Below are 26230 nucleotides of genomic sequence, written 5' to 3'. Positions count from 1 at the left end.
TAATATTAGGACTGTATGACAAACACGCTCCGAAGAAGCAAATTCGAGTTTCTCACCCTTCGTCTCCTTGGCTAACAAATGAAATTAAGTCGGTCATGGCAAATCGTGATGCTTGGTATAGGCGATTTAGGCGAACTGAAAGCACTGGTGATTTCGAAAATTACCGTATTCTCCGAAATCAAGTTAAGAAATTAATTCGTAACAGCAAGTATAAATATATTCAAGAGATAACAAACAGACGAAATTCAGCACTAATTTGGAAACATTTGCATCAGATGGGTATAGGTCGCAGCCTGACCATGCAGACACCCAGTATACCACTTGATGATCTAAATTCTCATTTTACGAAAGCAGCATACACTAATAATTATATTACTGACAATAATGACTATGATGCTAACTATCCTAATAATGATAATAATAATAATAATCATCATCATCATCAACCAGTTGATGACCTAACTGATGATGATATTAACGCCATAAATGCTCATTCCCGAGTAAATCAAGTAAAATTCACTTTCAAAAAAGTTGGGGCGAACGATGTGAAGCATGTAATTTACTCCCTCAAGTCTGATGCTCCGGGTAATGACGATATACCATTATCTTTCATAAAAAATATTATTGGTGCCATATTACCTATTCTGACGCATATATTTAATCATTGCCTTGTACAGGGAGTATTCCCAACTGTGTGGAAGCACGGTATCGTCATTCCTATTCCTAAGAAGAATTCTCCTAGTTTACCATCAGATTATCGCCCTATATCCATTCTCCCACCCCTTTACAAAGTACTAGAACGCTTGGTACACGAACAAGTCCTCACTTACTTGACTAACTTCTCACTGCTTGACCCTTACCAATCTGGTTTCTGGTTTCAAGAAAGGACACAGCACAACGACTGCCCTACTGAAAGTAACTGATGATATCCGACAGGCAATGGACACTCGACAAGTGACTGTACTGGTTCTACTTGATTTTTCTAGTGCTTTTGATACTGTTGTTCCTCAACTGCTACTTTCAAAATTGGATTCATTAAATTTCAGCAAGACGGCAATAAACTTTTTCAGTTCGTACCTCAAAAATCGCCGTCAGTGTGTCAGAGTAAATAATAGCAGATCTGAGTGGCTTAACAAACCCCTCGGTGTCCCCCAAGGGTCTGTACTTGGACAATTGCTGTTTGCAATTTACTTACACGATGTTGCCAAATCGATTACACATTGCAAGTATCATCTTTATGCTGATGATCTGCAGATCTACTACCACTCAAGAACTGATAAAATTCAGAGTGCTGTAGAAAAAGTTAATGCTGATTTAAGTCTCATAAGTAATTTTGCATTGAGTAACAATCTCAAAATTAATCCTCTTAAAACGCAAGCAATAATCATTGGTACTTCAAAAAACTTACACGTCTTAAAACAATACGAAATTCCTCCTGTAGCACTAAACAATACCATTATTCCATTTTGTGAAACAGTTATGAATCTTGGTGTGGCTATAAGCGAAACATTGAACTGGTCGCAACATGTGATGAAAGTGTGCCAAAAGGTATATCAAAGCCCGCATCCTCTGAAGCGGTTTAAAAATAGATTTCCTCGGTCCTTGAAAATAAAGCTCATTCAATCACTCTTGTTTCCAATTCTCGAATACTGTGATACAGTTTTTATTGATATCAATAACGAGCAAAGCATGAGACTGCAACGTGCCCAAAATGCATGCATCAGGTATGCATTCGACATACAACCATACGCCCATGTATCCCCATTCTATACACAATTATCTTGGTTACGACTGAATGACAGACGTAGACTCCACGCAACTACTTTGGTGTATCAAGTGCTTTCTGAAAACACTCCTCCTTACCTATCCACCAGATTTCGCTACCTTAGTTCCCTGCACCTGTTCAATACCCGGTCAGGCTGTACGCTAGAAATTCCTGTGCATCGAACCGCAACCTACAACAGATCGTTCACTATCACCGCCACGAGCTGGTGGAATGAACTCCCCAATGACATCAGGGAAGCTAAATCTAAGACAAAATTTAAAATCCTTTGCCAGCGTCATCTTTTAAGCACTTCCAGTCTTTCTTGGGTGTGAATGGGATGCATGAATGAGAGTGAATATGGTTGTTTATTGCAATGTGTTCCTGTATATAATTTAGTTATACTTTACTCACCTTAGTTTAGTTAGTGATACTTTAGTTGCTTTAGTTATACTTTAGGTTGTAAAGATTCCATATGTTTAAATTTTATGTAAAATATACATTGTATATACATGAAGTGGTTAAGTGTAAGAAAGGGCCGGGAGCCCTAACTTCGCCACAATAAAGACGCTTTAATAATAATAATATCCACACCCTATTTGGAAACAACTCTTTGGCAATAATAATAATAATAATAATAATAATAATAATAATAATAATATGGAATAAAGTATAGGAAAAACATCAAAACCTATATCTGCACTGTACAGAGAGGTACTAGGCACGACGTGGAGCGAGGTAGTTTGCCATTTCTTTCCTCACTGGACCATACAATGCAATTACAACACAACCGGCCTTATGAAAGGCAATTTTCATAACATGCTGACGCAGTAGTCATACTCCGAATATCATTACTCAGTGCCATCCATACCTCAGCACCTTCCATACCGCCACATCCTTAGATGAGACTGAGACCTCTGTGAAAGCCCCATTTTACTCTGGCCTGTGCCATCACACAGGTGCAAAAATACTGCATCCACCAAACAACGGCAAGAGGAACAGGAAATAATAAAAGAAGAAAAATAACGAGAGAAAAAGGTAAAATAATCAAGGACATTCAAAATGACGCACCTCCAACCCGACATAAGTCATCCACCACTGAACTTTTTCCATCTCCTTGAATTATCAACTATCCCAAAAATCCCTTAACCAAGAGGTTATCCCCGCCACCACCGAATGCAACCACGTTACCTTCGTGTTCTCCTATTACATCTACTAGGTGGCCCGAGTCAGCTTTCGGACGGGGAATGTAATCAGGTAGATAAATAGAAACTGGTACACTGGCTGTTTCAGGGTATTTGACTCACCTCAAAGTAATTACGACTACAGTTGATCTTCCCGTAAAAGATGAAAGCGATAACTTTCTGGTGCGGACCTCTTGATGTGGCCTCATCACTACAGGTGCTCATCAGCACGTTGGGGATTGTGACGTTGATAGTATATGGATCTGGCACTGGAGGAGGCTTAACATTGGATGAATCAATGGCATCGGAATCATCTATCTTGTAAGAGACGTCGTCCTCTTCTGGAAAGCAACTATCAGCATCAGCTCCGACTATTTTTGGTGTGGATGCCTGAAATAGACATGAGTAATATAAAGAAAAAGAAAAAGAAAAAGAAAAAGAAAAAGAAAAAGAAAGTAGGCTAACCAGAAATACCATTATCAGGTGTCGTGTTCTGTAAATAACAACAGAAGAATCTCTCGAGGACGCGAAACCCCACGCTACCCCTCACACAGGAGGTTCTTCTTCAAGTAGTAAATAGTTATAACATCTTCAAATAATTCAAACTATATCTGCCCAATGATTTCATGTTCAACATTTTCGACTCCTGTTCTCGCAAAACACTAATGTGCTTCTTGAAAAGTCTGCGTGTTTCGAACTAGCATAGTTTTAGGGTTGTTTATAGTCGCTTTAACTCTAAGGTCTTATCGCGTCTCTTACAGATGATTACAGAGTAATAATAGTATAATTATAAAGAAAATAAATAAGTATAATGTATGTAAATGTATTCGATTTTGGAGTGCAAGCCAGTGTCCTTGAGGAAGTTGATGACTTAATGACTCAGTGTTGGAGAATCCACTGTCATTTCCATTTCCATAGGTATTCCGTGGTGTTGGCGCCAATGGTGATATAGTTGACATTCTGAGATAATATGCTTGACAGTGAGAGAAAAGTTACATTCACTGCATGTAGGAGGTTGTTTTTTTTTTCTAGGAGATAGTTGTGGGTGATCTTGGTGTTTAAGACTTAAGATTTTAAGACTTGTTCATGTCTGGTGATGTTTTGGAGAGGATATATTCTCTTAGATATCATTTTAAGTTTTTGGAGGTTGCTAGTGGAAATTTAAGCCAGTTTATTTTCCACTGCTCGTTAAATTTGATTTTGATGTAAGCGATGATATCAGAATGTGGAGTGACAATTCGAGGGTCGTTGACTGGAAGACTAGTTGCCTTTTGCTGCTTGATTAGCTGATTCGTTGGCTGTGAGATGGAATCTACATAAAAATAACATTTTTCCTAGAATCTTGATCTTGTGGTACAGCATTTGAATTTCTATAACAAGGGGGTGTGTTATTGATGGATTTCGAATTGAAGTTAATGCACCTGCGGAATCAGAGAATATTATGAATGAGTTATTGTAGCTTGCTTTTGAAATATGAATCATGGCCTGTTTAAGAGCATACCGTTCACTTGTAAAAACTGTGAAAAGATCTGGTGATCTGTATAGCATACTATAGTCTTTATATTTCACCGCACAACCATTTCTTGCATTGGATTTTTATCCATCAGTATAAATTGCACTATATGATGAGTATCTATTGCAAAGTTTAAGAAATAACTGTTGGTATTTAGCTGTATCAGTTTGAGTTTTAAGATTGTTGTTCAATTCCCAGTTGATTGGAGGCAGGTGAGCCTTCCACGGAGGGGTATCTACGGAGTTGTGTGGAAGTAAAATGGGTGGAAGGCTGGGGTTTAGTTCCTTGCGAAGATTGTATATTCTGATGTTAAAGATTTGGTGTTGAGATCCAGTTAGTTTTCCTTTATGTCCCTTTGAAGATCTTATAGGAGAGATGTTAAGTAGTGGTTACTTGTGTCAGCTATCTTGAGTGCGTATGTCAAACTCAGCTATTTACGTCTGATTTCAAGCGTTGGTTTGTTGGCTTCAATCTCTACTCTATACTAGCTATGGGGCTGGTGCGATGGGCTCCGAGAGCAATTCGAAGAGCTGAGGACGGGATGGTAACAAGGATCTTGAGAGTAGTTGGTCTGCAGAACAATATACAGTACTATACTGACATAGTCCAGTTTTGCTCTGATTGTGGCTCTGTATATGTTCATTAGGACTTGGTAATATGCTCCCTAGTTTTTTGCTAAGAGAATTTTCATGATGTTCATTCTTCTTCGACAATTGTCCAAGAGAGTTTGTTATTGAATATAAGTCCTAGAATTTTTACAGTTTTAACTGATTCAATTTTATGGTCTTCCATATATAATTCTGGGTTAGAAGTGACATGTTTATTTTTAGAGAAGAGGGTTTCAGAATATTTGAACCCTGTGGTTTTAGTCCAGTTCCGATTATTTACAATTGATTCTTTTAATGGAAGTTGAGTCGTTGTAATGATTTTCCCTGGACAGAAGATTATCAAATCATCCGCAAAAGGTCAACACTTAACTGTTGAATGGATGTTGGAGACTATACCAATAATTGCTACAAACAGCGTTACTCTGATAACTGATCCTTGTGGGACTCCATTATTAATTACTGCTTCCTTTGATAGCATTCCATTTACTCTAACTTGAATTTGGCGCATTTGGATAAAATTATAAACGAAATATAGCATACCGGATATATTGTGTGGCATTAATACTTCCATTACATAATCTTTATCTGCCATGGCATATGTCTTATTAATGTCCAAAACTGGCTGCTATTAAGTGTTGATAATTGAGGAACGATTCCTGTATTTCAGATTCCAGACTTATCAAAGTGTCTGTTGTACAGTGTGCTTTTCGGAACCCGTTTTACGCATTACTGAATAAATGTATGTGTTCGAGATACCAACGTAATCTTTGTTGACTATTTTCTCCATAAGTTTACACATCGCTTTAGTTAAAGCTATAGGGCGATAATTTTCTGCAAATTGAGTAGTCTTACCCTAGTTTAGTTATCGGAACTCCAACGGCATTGCGCCATTGATCAGGAAACGTCTTAGAACTCCATGTGTGGTTGAAAATGACCATAAGATAATTTAATGCATTTAGTGGAAGATGTTTTAGAAGTTCATAAGGGACCGTATCTGGGCCAGGACTAGATTTGCCACATTTTTTAAGCTCAATAATTATTTCCTGTAGTTGAAAAGCATCGTTTAGATTATAATTGGGGTCAGATATGCCTTCCTTACATCAAGGGATTCACTGGATTTCTTTGTAAGGAGAAATTTGGGGTCATAATTGTTGTCACGAAGAGAAATTTGGCTGGACTTTTATACTACAGAAGCCATGGTAAATAGATCTTGGGCCAACACAAATCAAGACCTCCGACACCTGGTGACCTCAATAGCTGTGCATGGGTATCACCACAAAGTATGCAAGAACAAGCGTTTTCATGATTGCGGGAATAACTGTATGTGTGAGTTGTGCAATCAACCTTGTGATCGTAACCACATAACCACTTGTAAAATACGAGTAATACCCCTGGTAGACTATTCTGCTTAATTAAAATGTGTACAATCAAAATGCGGGGTAAAATGTATCGCCAAAACTTATGTACCGGTAACTTATGTAACATATATACACAACGTGTGTGCATGTCTTAATAATAATAATTTTTTTCACTAGAAATCTCGGCAAATGTGTCAGCTAATTTATCAGCGATGTTTTGAGGTTCCATCAACCGAGTTTCTGAGTGAAGTAATGTAGAAGTGATTATATATGCCATTTAGTCTTTGAAGTTTATTCCACATTTCCTTTTGTGTGGTTTGGGAACTTAGCGAGGAGACAAATGATGGCCATGAATTCTTTTTTCTAAGTTTTATTCCTTTCGAGCGATTGCTCCACATTTCTGAAATTGGACTTCATTGTCAGGCGTGGGCTTTCTTTTGTAGAGGTAGAAAGCATGATACTTATTCTTAATAGCCTCCTTACAAGTATCGTTCTACTAAAGTATTTATTTCTTAAGGGAATTTGAGATTAATTTTCGAACACTCATATCCGCAGATTTAAGAAGAATTTCTGTGAAATCTTTAACAATGGTATTTATGTGCTTAGAAGGGAATTTATTCGGAGGGGTTAAGTCATTTAAATGATTAATGACACTCTGGTTAAATTTCGTCCAATCTATCTTATAAGTTCCATTTAGGGTTATTGATAAAAGAGGAGTTGACAGAAGAATTTTCGTTATTGATTAGTATAGGGAGTGGTCACTATTTCCTTGGAGTGTTGAATAAACAGACCAGTTGTAAAGGGTTGCTATGTCCGGCATACAGATGTTTAGGTCTATACTACTACAGGTGCCGTGGGCTATGTCAAAGCGAGTTGGAGAAGTAGAATTCGTTAGAATTAAATCAAATTCATATTTTCTATCTCCTTTCCTCTTGCATCAGAACTATGACGACCCCATAACATGTTGTAGCTGTTGAACTCACCCTCTGGGATGAATGGTTTAAGTAGTTGATGGATAAGGTTTCGTAGATCGTCACCTTGAAACAAATAATTGTTTGGAATATAAACACATCAGATACATAGAGAAGCTGGTAGATGGACTGAAATTGCTACAGCTTCCAAATTAGTGTTAGCAGTAGTTTCTTTGACATAGATATTGTTGTTTATATAAGTAGCCACTCCACTTGCTTGATTCACATCAATTCTATTTTTGTGGTAGACACTGTAATCTTAGATTGGCAGAAGAGTCATTCTAAAATTTTGTTTCTTGGATACAGATAGCGGATGGTTGGTGTTTATTAGGAGTTGTAGATATTCTAACTGTGATCGATAACTGTTAAGATTCCATTGGAGTAATGTTGTCACAATAATGATCAAAAGCAGAACGAGATTTATCACCATTATTATACTGGGAAGGAATTGTCGTCACCGGACTAGTTTGGCGTTACACTGATATGCGTTGGGTCTTCACTTTGACTGGCGGATTTCAGTAGATTTTTTTAACTATTCGCATGCTTTTGTTTTTATACTTTTATCGGTATAGTAAGGATAGAGTTTTTGTAGGGCTTTAGCATGACCCTCTATGCCTTGTGTGTATTTGGAAGCAATTGCCGATATGTCCGTGGCACCAACTGTATTTTCGAAAAAGGATTGGAGCTGTAGGTAACTGAGGGAGGATAGTGATGGGTCGGCTTCCAGAATTTGTTTTACTGGGAGGAGCAAATCACCACTTATTGTTGATTTGTGCGTGTCTGTCTTGGATTTCTTAGAAGTGTGATTTATCTTACGGTTTTCGACTTGTTCGAAAGGGCAGTATGGATTTGTTGCTATCAGGAGGATTTGGGTTAGTTGCTTCACTACTAGCTAGCGAAACTGGCCGTTTACATCCAGGAAAAGTCACTGTTGTAGGGGTGGAGTGTGTTTCTATAGGTGCAGCAATTTCTCTCTCAATTTGAATTCCAGAGAAGGGAGGAGTATTACAGACTTGGTTGTAATTGCTAAGTCAGGGTTGGTCAATGAAGTGGATTCCTGAATATCTTATGGGAGGGAGCTAGAAGTACCGATGACAGTTTTGGAGTTTTCGATCTCTGACTTTTGTGAATTCTTTTGGACTTGAGGAAATTGACAACGGTCGTAGCCGTGTTGAAACACCGGATCCCGTGAGATCTCCGAAGTTAAGCAACATTGGGCGTGGTCAAGATTTGGATAGGTTGCCACGCGCTGTGGGTGGGGGGGGGGGGTGTAAAAGAATGGAGGAGCGAAAAGGAACTGGCCATCCTGCCGTACGTAAACTCCGGCTCAGGCACACCTCTGCGGAGTTTCGGACCTGCCTTCGGGCAGAATACAACCGTACCTTACCTGAGGAAATTGGGAAAGGTTAAGTTTGTTAATTTGATGGAGCTCGTGATGGGAGGAGGATTCATCTGTTGAAAGTGAAACGTTATTAGGACAATATTTGGCCAGATGTCCTTCGTTCGTTATTGCAACGAAAGCAAGTGGGCGAGTCAGATAATAGGTAAATCCAGTAGTTAGGACCATCATATTCAATATGTAGGGATTCAGGAAATTTATCAAAATCTTCATTTTCGATATACATTTGTCTTCGAAAGCCAAAAATGTGGGAGAATCCTGGAATTGACAAGCCTGCTCAAATTGGGGTAATCCTAGACATGATTTTCACACCGGGTTTCAACAATTTCTCTTCGATGACAGGGTAGTTTGGGATCACATAGGGTTGCCATCCGTCCCGATATATGGGGACCTTCTTGTCCCGACATCCTGGCAAGACCCAATTTTGTCCCGATTTCGAAAAATACTGTTAAGAGCTTGGTTCAAGTTCTGAAGTAACGCCATCTGTCGGCGCAGTTGAGAGAATTTTTAAGCTTTGGATTCCATTACAACAATTCTGACTTTTCTGACTTCAGATACTTTCAGTATTCTGATCAGTGAAATTTACTTCATGTTTCTGCATTCAAATTCGGCTCTGTTTGAAAAAAGGTATAAAAACGTAAACTCGTGTCCTCATCCAGAGGGGTTGCAGCTCTTTTCAGGCACACCCCCATTGGAGGTGAGCTGCATGTACCATTTTAACCACATACCAGCCCTCCTGCCATTCTTAAATTTCTGGCAGTACCGGGAATCGAACCCGGGCCCCCGAAGACGGCAGCTAATAACACTAACCGTTACCCTACGGAGGCGGACAGATATAAAAAGCGTGTATAAGAATTAAGTCTCGATAAGTGAAATAAGAAATATATTAATCAACACTCAAGAATATCTGAATGAAAGGAAGATTGCCAATTTGATTGGCATGCAAACCAAGATGAATGTGAAGATCTTTTTAGGAACTAAGACTCATCTGGCAGCCTCTTCCCCGAATGAAACCCACTTCCCGTAACACCAACGTCCTTGCCACAACCCCATTATCGCATCATTTACTCCAATATTCAGTACCCGTAGACCCACAAATATCAGATTTTGTAACTGGCTCCCAGATGTAGTTATTGAGACTTTTTATACTAGACTTAACTAAAGTTGGCGTCTGACAGGTAAGGTTGGAGGGAGGAGCACTGCACGTGCCATTTCACGATGTTGCCACATTCCAGCATTCCTTTCTACATGCTCTTACCCCTCGCTTCCGGCTCACTTGTTCCCTCCTTCATTCTGACCGCTGTGATCTGTTGCTACCTGGCCAGGCGGTGTCGTCCCATTTGCGATCACTCTTATACAAACAATCAGGTTGTTATCAGTGACAGTGAGAGGTTTGGCAACTCCCAACAAGACGAGCTGCCCTGAAGTTTTATCCCCATGGCAACCGCAGTCGCCCCACCCTCGTTTCCATGGCAACCACACAGCCACTCCCTTTATCCCGCCTCGGCAGGCAGTAAACGGACCTCCCTCTAAGAAATGTCAGACATCAACTCTTATTATTAGCAGTATAGTACCTGTTATGAACACTTTACAATTTTCTACCGTTTGCTCATTATCCCCCCTTACCAGAACATCATTAATCCCTAACACACACAGATGCATCCGCTTTACTGAGTCAGCCAGTTCTACTTTTTTCTTCCATAAGTACCATTATTATTGATAGCTCCCCATTGACTTCCATTCCCTTCGCCAAGTTGTTCGCAAGGAGTCTCTCGCCTGTCAGATGGAAGTGGGACTGCGTTACTCCCATAGGTCCGAGGCTTGCTTAAAATATTCTGAGCGCCGAATCAGGATGCTACCCTACTTCCAGTGAGAATTTATCCTCTAACGGATTGGCCACGACTCAGAATCTTCCCGAGATGCCCACTCCTGTTCTATAGCGATTAGTATCCCCACTCTCAGGAGCACTCTCATGGCCAATCAGTCGTCACTCATGGTTCACAAACTAGGACGTGACTACACTAACTCACACCACGAAACATGCGTTATAAGTAAATCATATTTTAATTAAACAAGTTATACAAAGGATACAACGTATAGATTATAAACAAAGCTTTCATTACCTCTTCTTCGACTGGTGACCGCCTGGTAAACAGGGAACTAAAGAAGGCTACGGCAAGAAATGCCACCAGCAGCAAGGAAATTGCTTGAAGTGCCTTGTGTACCTGGACCATGTCCTGAAATAAAACAACTATTTAACTATCATACGTACGTTGAGGAATCACTAAATATGATGGAGGCAAGCAACATGCAGTACACAACACGTTAGATGGTCATTACAGGATGTAGGAAATATACCGTACAATAATCACTGGAGTTGATGGAAGGGATTAAGACAGTTGATATGAGGATACGAGCCAATCCTCTAATTTTAAATGTTCATCCAGAATCAACTGGGAGAAAGTAAATTACTTTTGCAACCAAAAGTTTTCAGGTGGAAGTCTCTGTGGTCGTTCTGCTCGATCTCAATTCTATTTTTACATTCAACTACTACTACTACTAACTTGTTTTCATCTCTGACCTAAACGGTGAGGCGGACCTCTTAGACGGATACGCCGTCTATCAGGCCAGGAGATTTGTTACGATGGAGATGCTCGGAGAAGGTGAAGGGGTTGGCGGCCGTATCATATACTACGAACTGTCCCGGTACTCGCCTTAGAGCAGGAGAATGGAAAACCATTCTCAGGACAACCTACAGTGGGACCCAGCCCCTCTCCGTCTCACGAATACAGAAGCATAGAGCCACGCTAATCAAAACATTGAAATAGGCACAAATACACTCATCCTGGATCACCCCTCACCTAAAGAATTTGTAGAATATAGCCTATAAATGAAAATATTTCAATGTATTTAATTATGGCAGATTGTAACGTTACATCATACGACAGGTCTCAACAGAGAAATGAAAAATCTTATATGACATCCGGGGCGTGGACATCCCTTTCCCTTCTCCCACTCGGCCTATATCTGGTAACACCCCTGGCAATATCATTCTTTCACCAACATTAGCAAATAATAGTGATATGCTACCATCTATCGGAAGTGACCCTATACCATGTATACTAACCCTACCAAACCTAAGAATTAACCCCTTCCAACGTAACCAACGACCCCCACCAGTACTACAGTACAACCGCACTGACTGATCACCCTACAGGCAAACTACCACAAACATAATCCACAACATTACAACACCGACAAACCAAGAAGAACTACAAAATACAATCGAACAACTTGAAACAGCCTTAACTACCGCAGACCAGCTCCACATACTCCGCCATACCTCACACCCTTCAAAACCACCACACCTCCTAGAGCCTTCAAATCGTCACCATAAGACCTATCTGTTTCGGTGCGACGTAAAGCCGCTAGCAAAAGAGCCCTTCGACAATTACAAAATTCACACGACCTCAACAAAGCCCACCTTCGAACACGAGACCCCAACACTCTTCGTGAACAGAGAACAACTCTCTAACACGCCCACTCCTTTACTAAAGCCATGAAACGAAAAGCCTGGAGTAACACTTGTACTTAACTATCAAATATAAACGATACACGTAAATACTGGACTAAACTAAAACAACTAACACATATCAAAAAATAATTTCCTCGCTACCCAATAATACACAACAACACCGCACCAAATGATCCAAAAACAAAAGACGATCTCTTCGCAGAGCATTACAGACAAGATTTTTCACCATATACAGATCCTAACTTCTACCATCCAGATCATGAAATAATAACCGAATATCCAGACATCACAAAGCATCACTACAATACCTTCGAACATCTCTCACTTCTAGAATAACAACCTCTAAAAACCCAATTACATTACAAGAAATACACCAGTTTTTTTTAATACGAAAAGAACACAGCTCCTGGCCTAGATCAAATTACATACAGACACATCAAAGAAGCACCGCTCCTTTTCCTTCAACTACTAAGCAATATTATAATCCAAACAGGTTCCTTTCCACCCCACTGGGGACATGCAAAAATTCTCCTATTTTAAAGCCTAAAATACTACCTTCCCAGATAACCTCATATCGTCCAATAATCCTGTTACCAGTACTAAGTAAAATACTAGAAACCGTCCTAGCCTGTCAGATCTATTCCTACTTGAACTCCCTCTCACTCATTCCACAATTACAAGTAGGTTTCCGCCCACACCACTCCACTCAGGACCACCTCTTTCATTTTTACGCATCACTTACATCATACCTCCCACCTAAGAAACGAACCCTTCAATCAGTTTAGACGTAGAAAAAGTATTCGACAAAGTATGGATCTCAGGACTCATTTTTAAACTGCAACATTTACCACTCGCTATCACAATCACCCGTTTCCTGACTAACTTCCTCAACCGACACACCGCTTAAATAACCATCCATAACACCCCATACTAGCTGGAGTACCACAATGCAGCACCTTAAGCCCCACCTATACGCCCTATATTGTATTGCGCCCTGGTGGGGGTGTGATAAGCGTCATGCAATTGTAATTATTTATGGAGGAATATATATTTCATTTTCAGAAGCGAGAAGATCGTACTTTGTATATTATAAGTATAGACCAGGTCGAGAGGATGTTGTGAAACCCACACAGACTATTGTCTCCACTGAGATTAACAAACACAATGAACGGCAGAATTAGAATTCTCAGAAATTGTGACGACGAGGAAAGAGAGAGGATAATTTGTTGCCAAAGTTTTCATAGCCCCAGGCAGAATTGGTAGCGGCAACAACGCATCGAGGCGAGCGGAAAATTCCGAGAAATGACGTAGGGGTATCTCCATGTACTAGCGGGAGTTGAACGCGGGGTTGGCACTGGAAGAAAAAAATATGAGCCTTCCCGGTCCCGTGGTTTATGTGGACCAATAGAAAATTTCATCGACCAGTCGCAGGTACGCCAACTTCGTATTGTAAGAAGCACTAGCGAGGCTAACTCCGCGGATTAAATTGATAGAAGGAAGTGAGATATCAATTTAGAATAAGGTGGAATTTAGGAGCCTTACTATATTATGAAACTTATAAAAAGTTAATAATTGCGGGAGATTGCGTGGTGTAATTCTGAGAATTAATGAATGCTATCCGATGATTGGCTGGAGGCAAAGGACGCCACAATAGAGCGCGAAACCCCGAGCCGGGATACGGCAGCTAAATTCGCAAATATAACGATTACCAGCGAACGATAATAGTTGAGAATTGGTATAGAGCATTTGAGAACATAATTACATCATTGGATCATGTATTAAAGCGCGAGCCAAACCGCAAAGTGTCGTATGAAGAGATCGGGACTGCGCGTCCCAAGATGACCTCCTCTGAACTCGGAAGAGAGGGGATACAAGTATAAATATGAGGTCGTGGACAAGGACTGACAACTACTTTTGACAAAGCGCTCGGGCTGATACCACGCCTGGGGTGCGTGACAACTTCCGCTATTTTGTTCGAGCCGTGATTACGCCAGGGGTCCGTGTGTGTACTTACTCGTGGAGTAGGGTTCGAAGTATTATATTGTTACATAGTACAGTGATTCATAACGTGATGTAGCTCATATTACAGTCTTGAGCAGTATACTAGTATGAAGTGTTTCAAATAGTTACAGGACTCAGTAAAGCATAACTTACGGAGTGTGAGATTCTACCAACAGATTAGGAAGTACGTTACGTGAGAACGGTCACGAGTGTTTGATGTATATCACCTAGTAAAGAGTCGATTATAAACTGATACCTGGTCAGCTGTGTGAACGCGTGACGGAAATTCAAGTGCGCGCACGGGCCGTTGTAAAGGGGATCCCGAGGTATCCCATGTTCCTAGTGTCCGGGAAAGGAATGAAGAATGTATATCTACATTAAGTGGGCTAGATACAAGGCCGAGAGTGTAAAATTTGTGAGTAGAATTTATGGTGGAAATTATTCCAGAGTGCAACAGTTATTTTATTTGTTTTTATTCAAAATGTGTAAAGTTGAAAAGGGTCAACGATTAATTCTTCAAGCTGGCATGAATACCAGTGGAATGCAGTGCTAAAAACCGGAGGGGCTAGGCTCCATGTCGGGTTTTAGCAGACTACAAGGGCAGAGATGAGTAACCTTTTGAGATATTTGTAGATTGCTATCGTTAGGGGGAGGAAATCACATTAATATATCATGTAACTTAATTGTGAAACGAGCCGTTTCCGGCTCGTATAAATTCAAAGATAGATAGACAAAGGGACAAATTAATATGTACATAATTAGATCAAGCACTCATCATAATTTTGATTATTAAATAGAGTAGAGTAGTGTTTATTTGTTCATTCAAGTGCTTGAGTTGTTTGATATGATATGGAGTACGTTTCACGTAAAGATAATGTTAATATTCATTTAGAAGTGCTTCCAAAGGGTTTTTCCGTTATCGGAACTTTTATAGATATTAAGGCATGTTGTTAAGATAATCCAGAGGTAGGGTTGCCAAGTGATTTAAATTATTGTGGGACGGAATGAAGTCCATTGATTTGTTTGTAAATATCGCGAAGTTCGCCAGTGGACAAAATAATAATAATCTGTACAAGTGTCGAAGTAGTTAAATTAAAATTGGGTAATGTGTAAAGGCGTGTTTAATAATAATCTTTGAGAATGAAGGCACGGGCCTAGTTGGATAGAATGATTGCAAATCAAAGTAATTTAAATATGGAGATAATATGTGGCGTGAATAATTAATTTGGGCATTGAATCCGATTTTAACACTAATTGTTGATTTAACGTTTTTGGACTCCTTAATAATCATAAATAAAATTTGGTAGAAACGAGATAGGCATTCTGATAATATGGTCACGCTATGTTTGAGGCCCAGAGTGATTTGAGCCAAAAGCTGAGATTTGGAGTTTTGTGGGACAGAAATCCGGCCCGAAATGAAAGTGAATTGTACTGATGTTGATGAAGAAATAGATGGATCTTAAGGCCTGCATAGAGGTTGTATTTCTATACCGGTGTATTGAGTGGCAGAATAGAGTCCACACACCGAGGGTTAATTAGTGAAAATGTTTTGAAGAGTTCCGATGGATAAATGGACTTCAAAATGGAAAAGGAATGAATAATTTAACACTTGCAGAGATTGGAGGTATTTGCCCAACTGCGAGGTGTTATGGGATTTGAGAATTGTCTTAGGAGCATATGGTCTCCATGAATTAAGGACAGTACGAAAATAAGGTTGCGGGTTCGAACACTATTATGTCCCGACCGATGAGAATTCGGATCTTGGTGATTTCTGTTTGGGGGAGAACGTATGTGACTAAATTATAAAGATGGAGCATAAACATAAAATTTCTCGAGAGAATAAGGATATTAATAATAATAATAATAATAATAATAATTAATAATAATAATAATATTCCAAGTAAATCATGTCTGGATTGATTAGTGCCAAAATAAATCGGAATTGTAAAAGGGGTTATGCGTTAAACATATTAAGAGTGGACTACCGTGTAACAAGCGAAATTAATTTTTTAAATCAATAATAATAATAATAATAATAATAATAATAATAATAATAATAATAATAATAAATATTTGAAGAAGAAGAATTTACTTTTTTATATTTTGGACATAATGATGATGTTTGGAGTTGAAATGAAAAATTTGAGATTTTTAACTAATAATAATAATAATAATAATAATAATAATAATAATAATAATGAGAATATTTGAAGAAGGAGAAGAAGAATAAAAAGGAAGCTACTTTTTATGAGAATAATAAGAGCGAGAAGTTGAAGTATTATAGCGAGGATGATTACGGGTTACGATAATCACGATTTCCACTATTAATAATAATGGTGATAATAATAATAATAATAATTTTTTTAAAATATTTTTATTTTATTTTATTATTTCGGATGCTGATATGAATTATGCTAGAGAAGTCAGCTGGCAAATTAACGTAATAATGTCAAGTGTTGTGAATAATAAGTTAAGTTAATAGTTGTAAAATGAAGGCAAATCCCTACATCTGGACCATTAGGTTATAGTCCCTTTGTCGTTTCCTTCAACTAACGATTAGAATATCTTGTTTAGGAACCCGGGGAGAGTTTGTAGTTTCCCGGGTTGGTCTCATCTCAATCAAAGTGGAGGCGATAACATGGTCCATGAGATCGCGCCTACTTAGCCAACAGGTAATTGGTCCATGACAAAATATGGTCATAGTGTTAACGAAGGTAAATCTGATACCTTCAGATATCAACGGTTCCACCGCCCAAATGGAAGGGTGGTCAAAAGTGATAAATATTATGTAATCATTCTTCAGGAATAATTTGCCAAATTACCGGCAAATCAAGGGTCAACAGATTTTGATTGTGTGTGAAAATTAATTTGTTTACTTAAATAAAATGCTCATTTAGCATTTGCAAGGAAACAGTTCCAGGTTCTTGTTCTTGTAGAATAGTAAACTCTTGGTGACCGTTTAAATATCCGTCCCCATCCCTAGGATGGAGCCTTCATAATTTCCCTTTGATCTGAATATATATATATAATTTGTGTTTTTTATGATGAGCCTTAAAGTTAAAGATTAGAGTGTCCCGTTCAACCCTGTAGTACTGATTGGATGGCGCCCTTACATTTAGTTTGAGATCTTATATCTCAAAATATAATTTTTTATTGTTTATTAGTTGCGATAGATTCGGACCGTAACACTCCCTGAGATAAATGCTGGTTGGGACTCAGGCTTTGAGCGGGTACAGTATAGATATTCCATAACCCTCACCCCCACTTAAAGTATATCAATTCGCAGACGACACGGCAATCCTCGCCCTCGGAACCAACAATGGCTCTCTCCAATCACTCCATCAACTCGAACAAATTAAAATTAACGTGAACAGAACTCAATTTATCGTCTTTAGAAATGGCAACCGTAGATACCGACCCGCTAACAAAATCCATCTCACCCTTAATAAATAACCCCTTACAGAAACCTCAACCCTTACCTACCGAGGTATCGCATTACAAAATAATTTAAAATGGAATGTACATTTTAACAACATTTATAAAAAGGCATACAACAGGTTTAACTTTCTACGCTGGTTAAAAGGTCAAACCTGAGGACTAAAGACCTCTCAAATTATTAAAACATATAAAGACGTTCAACCTATCATTACTTACGCCTCATTAACCTGGATTTCAGCCCACCCCATCCACTACTTAGATATCATAAAATTAGACCGTCACGCCATTCGACTTGCCTACACACTCAGACTTAAACCTAGAAATAGAGACAATTAACGACTTATACACTTTCCCTACAATCCGTTCCTACCTTCATTCAATGACCTTGGCAACACACAATACTGACAAACAAGGCGATAACATTGCCACCAATCAAAGTACAAATATCGTCGCCATAAGACCTATCTGTGTCGGTGCGATGTAAAGCCCCTAGCAAAAAAGTACAAATACACATATAATTTTAAAAAACAAACATACAACACACAAAAATTTATTTTATTATATCCCTTTCGTACAAAACAACACACCACACAATTATCAAATGTAATAATAACACAAAACACATCAATAATATTTGTCAATTAATGAAAACATCAAGGAAAGAACTTAAAAAATGAAAAATGAAGTGATAATACTACAGTGAATGTGGTTATATACCTTTTACATATAAAACAACACACTACTCATTCATCAAAATGTGACAAGTGCACAAAACACAAGATTAATAATTGAAAATTAACAACATCAAGAAAGAAGTTAAAAGTGAAAAGTGAAGGGAAATTAAATCTTGTGAATGATGTTATATTGAATAATGAGCAAAATCTCTGAAACAAAAATAAATTAATATAATATTAAAATGTAAATATTGTAAAAATTGTGCATTGATAAAAGTTTTGATAAACGGAGGATAGCAGGGAAAAAGCAAAGCGGGTGCGGGGCGGGACTCACACTGGGTGACGCCTTGTTGAGACAACCCAACGAAAGAATGAGAACCTACAACCTGTTTTCCAGACATTGACCAGGTCAGGAATTAATGAATGAAGCAGATATAGATTTAATTTTAATTCACTTTTCACTTTTAAATTCTTTCTTGATGTTGTTCATTTACAGTTATTAATCTTTTGTTTTGTGCAGTTGTTACATTTTGATGAATGTGTAGTGTGTTGTTTTATGTGTAAAAGATATATAACCACATTCACTGTAGTATTATCACTTCATTTTTCACTTTTTAAGTTCTTTTCTTGATGTTTTCGTTAATTTACAAATATTATTGATGTGTTTTGTGTTATTATATATATATTATAGATTATAGCAGATACGATGGGGTCGACACTCCCAAAGTGCCAGAATCAATATCAATTAAAAATTAAAAATGCGTGTGCCTCAACACAAGAGATAGGTAATTGGGTTCAATTTAAACAAAACCACCAAAAACCACGGCCTGGAGGCCCGCTCCCAAACATGGAGAATGAAATAACTACAAGCAGCAGTAGCAGCCACGGTAGAGCCATGGCCACCCCTCCTCTGCTCGGTTGGACGGTCAGAGTCCAGAGCTGTCGGACTATGGACGAGTTGTGGCCGAAGCCTACTCTGCGACCTCCGACTTACTTTCAAACAACGGTGTGAGCAAAGGAAGTATTCTATCCGTATGAAAATTCGATCCGGCTTATTGACGAATCTTGGCGTTACATAAACACTAGACACAAAAAAATGACAGCATAACTGTAGTTTAAAACATTATGATAGCTTCTTTCGAGTATTTAGGCCACATACCTCGTCTAAAACGACATTACGTTATTTGGATCATTTAAATCTGGATGCAAAATGCAAGAAAAGAGTTGGTTCCTGTCGTCATTTTAATTTCCTGGCCATCATTTTCAAGGTCTGTTATTGTTGGAGAGGATTTATTTCTACTCCCGGTGTATTAGAAAACTGTTATTTCGCGGAATCGTATCTAAAAAATAGCCAAAATGGCGTATATCATAGGTTTTCGTATTTCGAAAGAAACACAGCGACTTTCAAATCGAAGCATGTAGGTGTAATTTTCATACTTTTCGAGATAAGTTTTGAGCGTAATTAACTTCAACATATATATGTTACTGTATTTGTAAGGTAAGGGTTATTCTGCCCGAAGGCAGGTCCGGACCTCCGCAGAGGCGTTCCTGAGCCGGAGTTTACGTGCGGTAGGGTGGCCAGTTCCTTTCCGCTCCTCCATTCCCTTACCCCCACCAACAGCGCGTGGCAACCCATCCAACTCCTGACCACGCCCAATGTTGCTTAACTTCGGAGATCTCACGGGATCCGGTGTTTCAACACGGCTACGGCCGTTGGCTGTATTTGTAAAGAATATATATACCGCATATACGCGATAAATAGTACTCTTTAGGAACATGTTGATATTCAAAGAAATCAGCGACTTTCAAATCGAAGCATGTAGCCACTTATATATTAAACAGTACCAAACTCGTCAGATTTTCTGGTTGCCTGAAAAGTAATGCTATTAGCGATGCGCTATTCTGGTCGCAAGCCGACGAATTATGAGCACAGTAAGTGTTTAAATAACATCATCAAAAAACGTGACATCTTTTGCAGTTTAATATATTTCAAGAATGCCTGAGAACATTTGTCTGGCTCCTGGGCTGAATGATTAATATCGAGGTGTTCCTTTCAGAGTCCCCGGTTTGATTCCCGGCCGGATCGGGTATTTTAATTGCATCTGGTTAATTTCTCTGACTCAAAGACTGTGTCTGTATTTGTCCCAACACACTAATATCACTAGGTTTGTTTATTTTTGTGCCGGGGTTATCGTGGATCACAGAGGAATAAGAAGCCTGTGGGTTGAATGGCTGGACAAGGAGTTAACTAGAGCAGAACTAAACACAACAAATTTTGAAATTTTATTTCCTTCCTTTTTTTCTAGTTTAAAATTGAGAAACAGAAAATCTGAATGAATAACAACAATGTTAATGAGCTCATCATCAGCTTAGCCTTAGAAGTCCAAATATCAGATACTAAAAACCTGCGAGAATTTCAAATTGTTAATTTACGCAGAAAAGAACCGAATAGCTCTTGTCAGGTACAATATGTATAAGGGCAAAAGATTCTCTATGAAAGTACACTTCGTAGGAGTCTATGCTCCAACTATACCATAGGCTAGCCTCCTAAACAGAAATTACACAAGGAAACCCATCGGGTGAACTCACTTCAGAATATTCATCAAATGCTCCACAATTACAATGACATTAATCACTTTTCCTCAAGTCAGCCACGACGCAGAAACAGTTACCGAATAAACAGAGGCATAATTGCCCATACTAAGTGGCCTTAATGGTAAAAGAAAAGGTTGGACATGACCGGCCATAATGAAAAGACTAGCAGGCGAAACACCTACACTACTTCAAGAAATTGATATAATCCTAAGTGGGCTTACGACCTCAATATACAGAGGATAATCCTATCTACACCGGGGTGACTAAATGAGAAACATTAATGCCAACAAATATTTACGAAATGTAGAGGTTTTGAAAACTTTAGTCACACCATGCAAGAATGAATGGGAACCGACAGAGGGTTATCAGGGTTACCACTCTTTGTTCACTTACATTACATATTTCCCAATAGACAATAGAGTCCTTAGACTTGCCAAAAATTCTACTTTTAACCACCAGATTTAGAAATTTACATTAAATAAAAGAGGTTGAAACCTTCCCCTCAAAGTATTCGTAGGAGCTATCATATGTCTATGAAAATTCTGCCATTACCTTGAGTCGCTGGGCCTTCCTCACGCAGGCCGCGCCCCTGCCTCCATTTGGACACGCCGCACTCACAATCACTAGAACAATTCAGACACTACGGTCCCAAAGCACCCTGCTTTTATAGTACTTTAAGGGGAAGCTTCCAGAAATCTTTACTGATAGGCTGGATTCCAATACACACCCCCGGTTTTAATTGACTAGAGAAAATATTTCCATGTTTTTTGCCAGTTGATTACAGTCGAAGAGGACCAGCTGAAGTGTTCACAACTCCGGAACATTTAAAAAAAATCAATCCTTACAACCAGGTTTTTAAACAGCGAAACTAAACATTTCTTTATGAAATAATTAGAGTTTCGCCCACTAGAACGAGCAATTAAACAGATGGTAGAGACATCTAACGGCTGAAGACAAAAGTTTCTTGTAGTTCACCAGTTCAAGTTTGTTCATACAGTTGGCCTTAGAGAAGGCGTGCAGTTTAACTGGCCGGGGAAGGGGTAACCTGGTACAATTGCATTAATACTATTACTGTTATTATTGTTAATATTTTTCATCTTATTGCCATCAGCAGTTTTTATAAACAGTGTTCTAGGTTAAGACTGGCTAAGTGTAAGAAAGGGAGTACATTCCTACTTCGCCAGAATAGATAAAACATATTATCATTATTATTATTATTATTATTATTATTATTATTATTATTATTATTATTATTATTATTCATATGCACACAACATACCGTACTACCAACCACCAGAGGAATACATCGTAGAGAATACATTCCTGCGTATAGATTTGGGTTTAGGAAGAGCATCGGGTCGTAAAACAGGGCCAAATTAACATATTTTTTTAAAAATTAAGTTTATTTATTGTCGCTTTAACTTAGAAAGTCATATCGCGACATTCACAATTGTACATACAGGATTATTACATTGATTACATACAGTTACAATTGTAAAAAAAACAGTACATATTGATCAGATAGTAATTATATGTCATTGAATAGATTTGTTTGTCTAAAAAACTTAATTATGTTTTTACACTGAGTATCTCTGTTGAAGATGTCACATACTCTATTATTCTGGTTTAAATTACACAACTGTCTTTGTTGATCGTATAGATGACATTCTAGTAAAATGTGGTCAACAGTCTTTCTTTTTTGATAGGTGTCACATATTGGTGGAGGTTTCTTAGAGAAGATATGAGCATGAGTCAGTTTGCTATGGCCTATACGTATTCTAGTAATGAGCACTTGTTCTCGACGCTGAAGGAATGAAACATCAAATTTGTCTGTAGATCTACGCCTGATATCATGGAGTCTTGTGGGTTGTTCCCTTGTCCACTCAGTTAACCACTGTTTTCGGATCTTTGTAGTAAGAAAAGGAGCAACGTCGGTGTAGGGGATTAGAAAGTTTGGATCATGTACAGGAAGACGAGTTGCTTCTTTAGCTGATATATCAGCTTGTTCATTGCCTTTTATTCCCTTATGTGAGGGAATCCATATTATGGTAACTTGCTGTCCTTTATTTTTCACGGTATTGTAAGTTTGCAGTATGTCTTGTGCTAATGTATTTGAGGATGATGCATTTTGAATGAGTTTTACTGTTGATAAAGAATCACTAAGGATTAGAAAAGGTTCTTTTTTGGGGGAACTCTTTATGGATTCCATAGCTTTTAGGATAGCATACAGTTCACATGTGAATATGGAGCATGTAGCTGGTAGTGCATACTTCATTGTGTGATCAGGGTGGACAACAGCACAGCCGCTACCATATTCGGTTTTTGAGCCATCAATGTATATAGGAGTGTGTCTGGGCAGACTTTCACACTTTTCAGATAACATATGTTTAAATACGGTACTATCTGTTGTTTCTTTATTGAATTCACTTAAATCTAATATTGTTGGTGGTGGTTCAGCTTTCCATGGGGGGAATGTGATGTCTTTTTTAGTTCTTGAAGCAATCGGGGGAACTGAAGAATTAATTTCCTGTAAGTATTGCGTAAACCTAACGTGGAAGGGTAAATGTCTCTTTTGTTGCAAGGAACAGCGTTGAGGCTGATAGCGTGGGAAAACATACTCGTGTGCTCTGGAGTGAGGAGAGGCCGCTATCTTCACTGCGTAGTTGATAGTCAGTTGTTTTCTACGAGTCCGAAGCGGGGGTTCATTAGCTTCTATTAATAAACTTGAGATCGGGCTAGTTTTGTATGCTCCCAGGACAATCCTGAGAGACGTGTTTTGAATCGGGTCAAGCATTTTCAATGAGGATGCTGTAGCTGAATTATATATAATAGAACCATAATCCAGTTTGGTGCGAATTATAGATTTGTAAGTGCACATTAATACATGAAGATCTGCTCCCCAGTTGTTAGCTGCCAATGATGTTAGTACATTAATTCGATGTAGGCAATCTTTTTTTACAGTTTTTAGATGGGAGTTCCATGTTAATTTTCTGTCAAAGGTCATTCCTAGTATTTTAATTTCATTTACTATCTCAATTTTATTTCCCTTGAGGTACAATTCTGGGCAGTCACTATCACTCTTTTGTTTGGAAAATAAGATGCATTTGGTTTTGGTTGAAGAAAAGGTAAAGCCTGTGTGTTTTCCCCATTTGGCAATATCTTCAAGGGAATTCTGTATTATTGTTTGGGTGGTTGACAAGTTGCGACCTCTGCAAAAAATAGTCATGTCATCAGCAAAGAGGCAAGTTTTTACAGGAGGGTTAACGCATGACGTGATGCCATTTATAGCTACTAAGAATAGTGTTACACTCAGAACTGAGCCTTGTGGGACACCATTTTCTAAACTGACTTCTTGGGACAGGACACCATTAGCTCGAACTTGAATGCGTCGGTCTTGCAGGAAGTTATAGAAAAAACTGATCATATTTCCCTTAATATTATGTTGCAGTAGAGTTTTAATAACGTGAGTTTTGCACACCATATCATATGCTTTATGAATATCCAGGCAGACAGCAAGGAGATGTTGTCCATAATGAAAGGCATCCAGGATTTCTGACTCTAATACTACTAAGGTGTCAGCTGTTGAGTGAAACTGTTGGAAGCCACACTGTTCTGCAGTGAAGAAATTCTGTTGTTCTAGAACCCATTTTAGCCTTTTATTTATTATTTTTTCCATTAATTTGCACATAGTGCAGGTTAGAGCTATTGGTCGATAGTTATCGGGTAACATGTGGTCGCAGCCAGGTTTAGGTATTGGAATTACTATAGCTTTCCTCCAAGCTACAGGAAAGACTTTCTGTGCCCAAATGAAATTAAATATTTCAGTGAGGAATGCTAGGCCTTCAGGAGGAAGTTCTTTCAAGAAGTCATATATAATATCGTCAGGACCTGGGCTTGTAGTTCGGCAGCTACTAAGTTCAAATAGTACTTCATTAATACTGATATTATCGTTGTAGCATTGGTCAGCACTTAAGTGGACGTGTGACTGTAAATCAGGACAATCTTCACGAGAGGATAAAAATTCTTGTTCATAGTTGGAATCACTTGAAATTTTTGCAAAGTTCTCTGCTAATGCATTTGCAATATCGTGATGTGTAGTTGTAACTGGTCCAGTCGTTTTATTGAGGGCTATGATACGTGAGGGTTTTTTAAGCCCTCTTATTTTTCGTAGGTGTTCCCAAATTGTGTTTTGTGGGGTCTGATGAGAAAGAGATGACACATACTTCAGCCAAGATGCTCGTTTACTCTCTTTTATGACTTTTCGGGCTGCAGCGCGACTTTTTTGGAACCGTAATTTGTTTTGTAAAGTGGGATGGCGTTTATACTTGTAGAATGCTTGGTTTTTCTTTTTAATTGCAACTTTACAGGAATCATTCCACCAAGGAACTGATTTTCTGTAAGTTGTATTGTTGGTCCTTGGAACAGAATTTTCTGCGGCTTTAAGTATGATATTGGTGAATTCTCTTACTATATAGTCAATCTTGTAATTTTTGAAATGGGTAGGTGGTGGTAATCTATATAACTCTGCCTTAATATTTTCTTTATATTCTTGCCAATTAGCATGTTTAGTATTCCATTTATTTGGGTATACACTTGGGTGGGGCTTGTTGTTTCCATTTATTATGATAGGAAAGTGATCACTTCCAAAAAGGGTTTTGCTCGCTGATGATGTATATATCGTTGCTGCATCTGGAGTGCTCAGACACAGATCTATAGTACTAAAGGTACCGTGCTGGATATCATAATGTGTAGGACCATTCGAGTCTATTAGAATCAAATTTTCAGAATCTAGCAACGATTCAATTGTTCTTCCTCGTGTGTTAGTGTAGAGACAGTTCCATAGGGTGTTATGGGAGTTGAAGTCTCCTAAGAGGAGGAATGGTTTAGGAAGTTGATTTATCAGATCTACTAATTCATTTAAATCCATTTTCTGGCTGCTGGGCAAATAAATATTACAGATGCATAGGGAAAATGTTAGAAAGACTGTAACTGCTACTGCTTCCAAATGGGTTTTTAGTGGTATTTCTTTTTGAGGAACATTGTCACGGATGTAAGTGGCAACCCCTCCACTTGCATGAATGGGATTGTTGCGGTTTTTGTGATATGCTGTGAATTGTCTCATATTAGCTACGTAGTTATCTCGAAAATTGGTTTCTTGTAAACAAATGATTTCGGGTTGGTGTTCATTAATA

The 26230-nt window shown here is 38.5% G+C and overlaps 1 protein-coding gene across 1 annotated transcript in view; it reads right to left on the bottom strand.

The window, feature by feature from the left end:
* LOC136874801 (uncharacterized) overlaps window positions 1-26230 on the bottom strand; it is a 134655-nt gene that overhangs the window by 79037 nt on the left and 29388 nt on the right. The window contains exons 2-3 of the mRNA XM_067148473.2: window positions 10919-11032; window positions 3070-3336 (exon numbers count right to left, since the gene is read on the bottom strand). Coding sequence (XP_067004574.2) covers window positions 3070-3336; window positions 10919-11029 — 378 coding nt within the window. The 5' untranslated portion in view covers window positions 11030-11032. The remainder of the gene's footprint in view (window positions 1-3069; window positions 3337-10918; window positions 11033-26230) is intronic.

This window comes from Anabrus simplex, chromosome 5 (assembly GCF_040414725.1).
Source record: "Anabrus simplex isolate iqAnaSimp1 chromosome 5, ASM4041472v1, whole genome shotgun sequence".
Classification (NCBI taxonomy): domain Eukaryota; kingdom Metazoa; phylum Arthropoda; class Insecta; order Orthoptera; family Tettigoniidae; genus Anabrus; species Anabrus simplex.
Note: the sequence above shows the minus strand (reverse complement) of the source record. Positions and strands in the feature narration are given on the sequence as shown.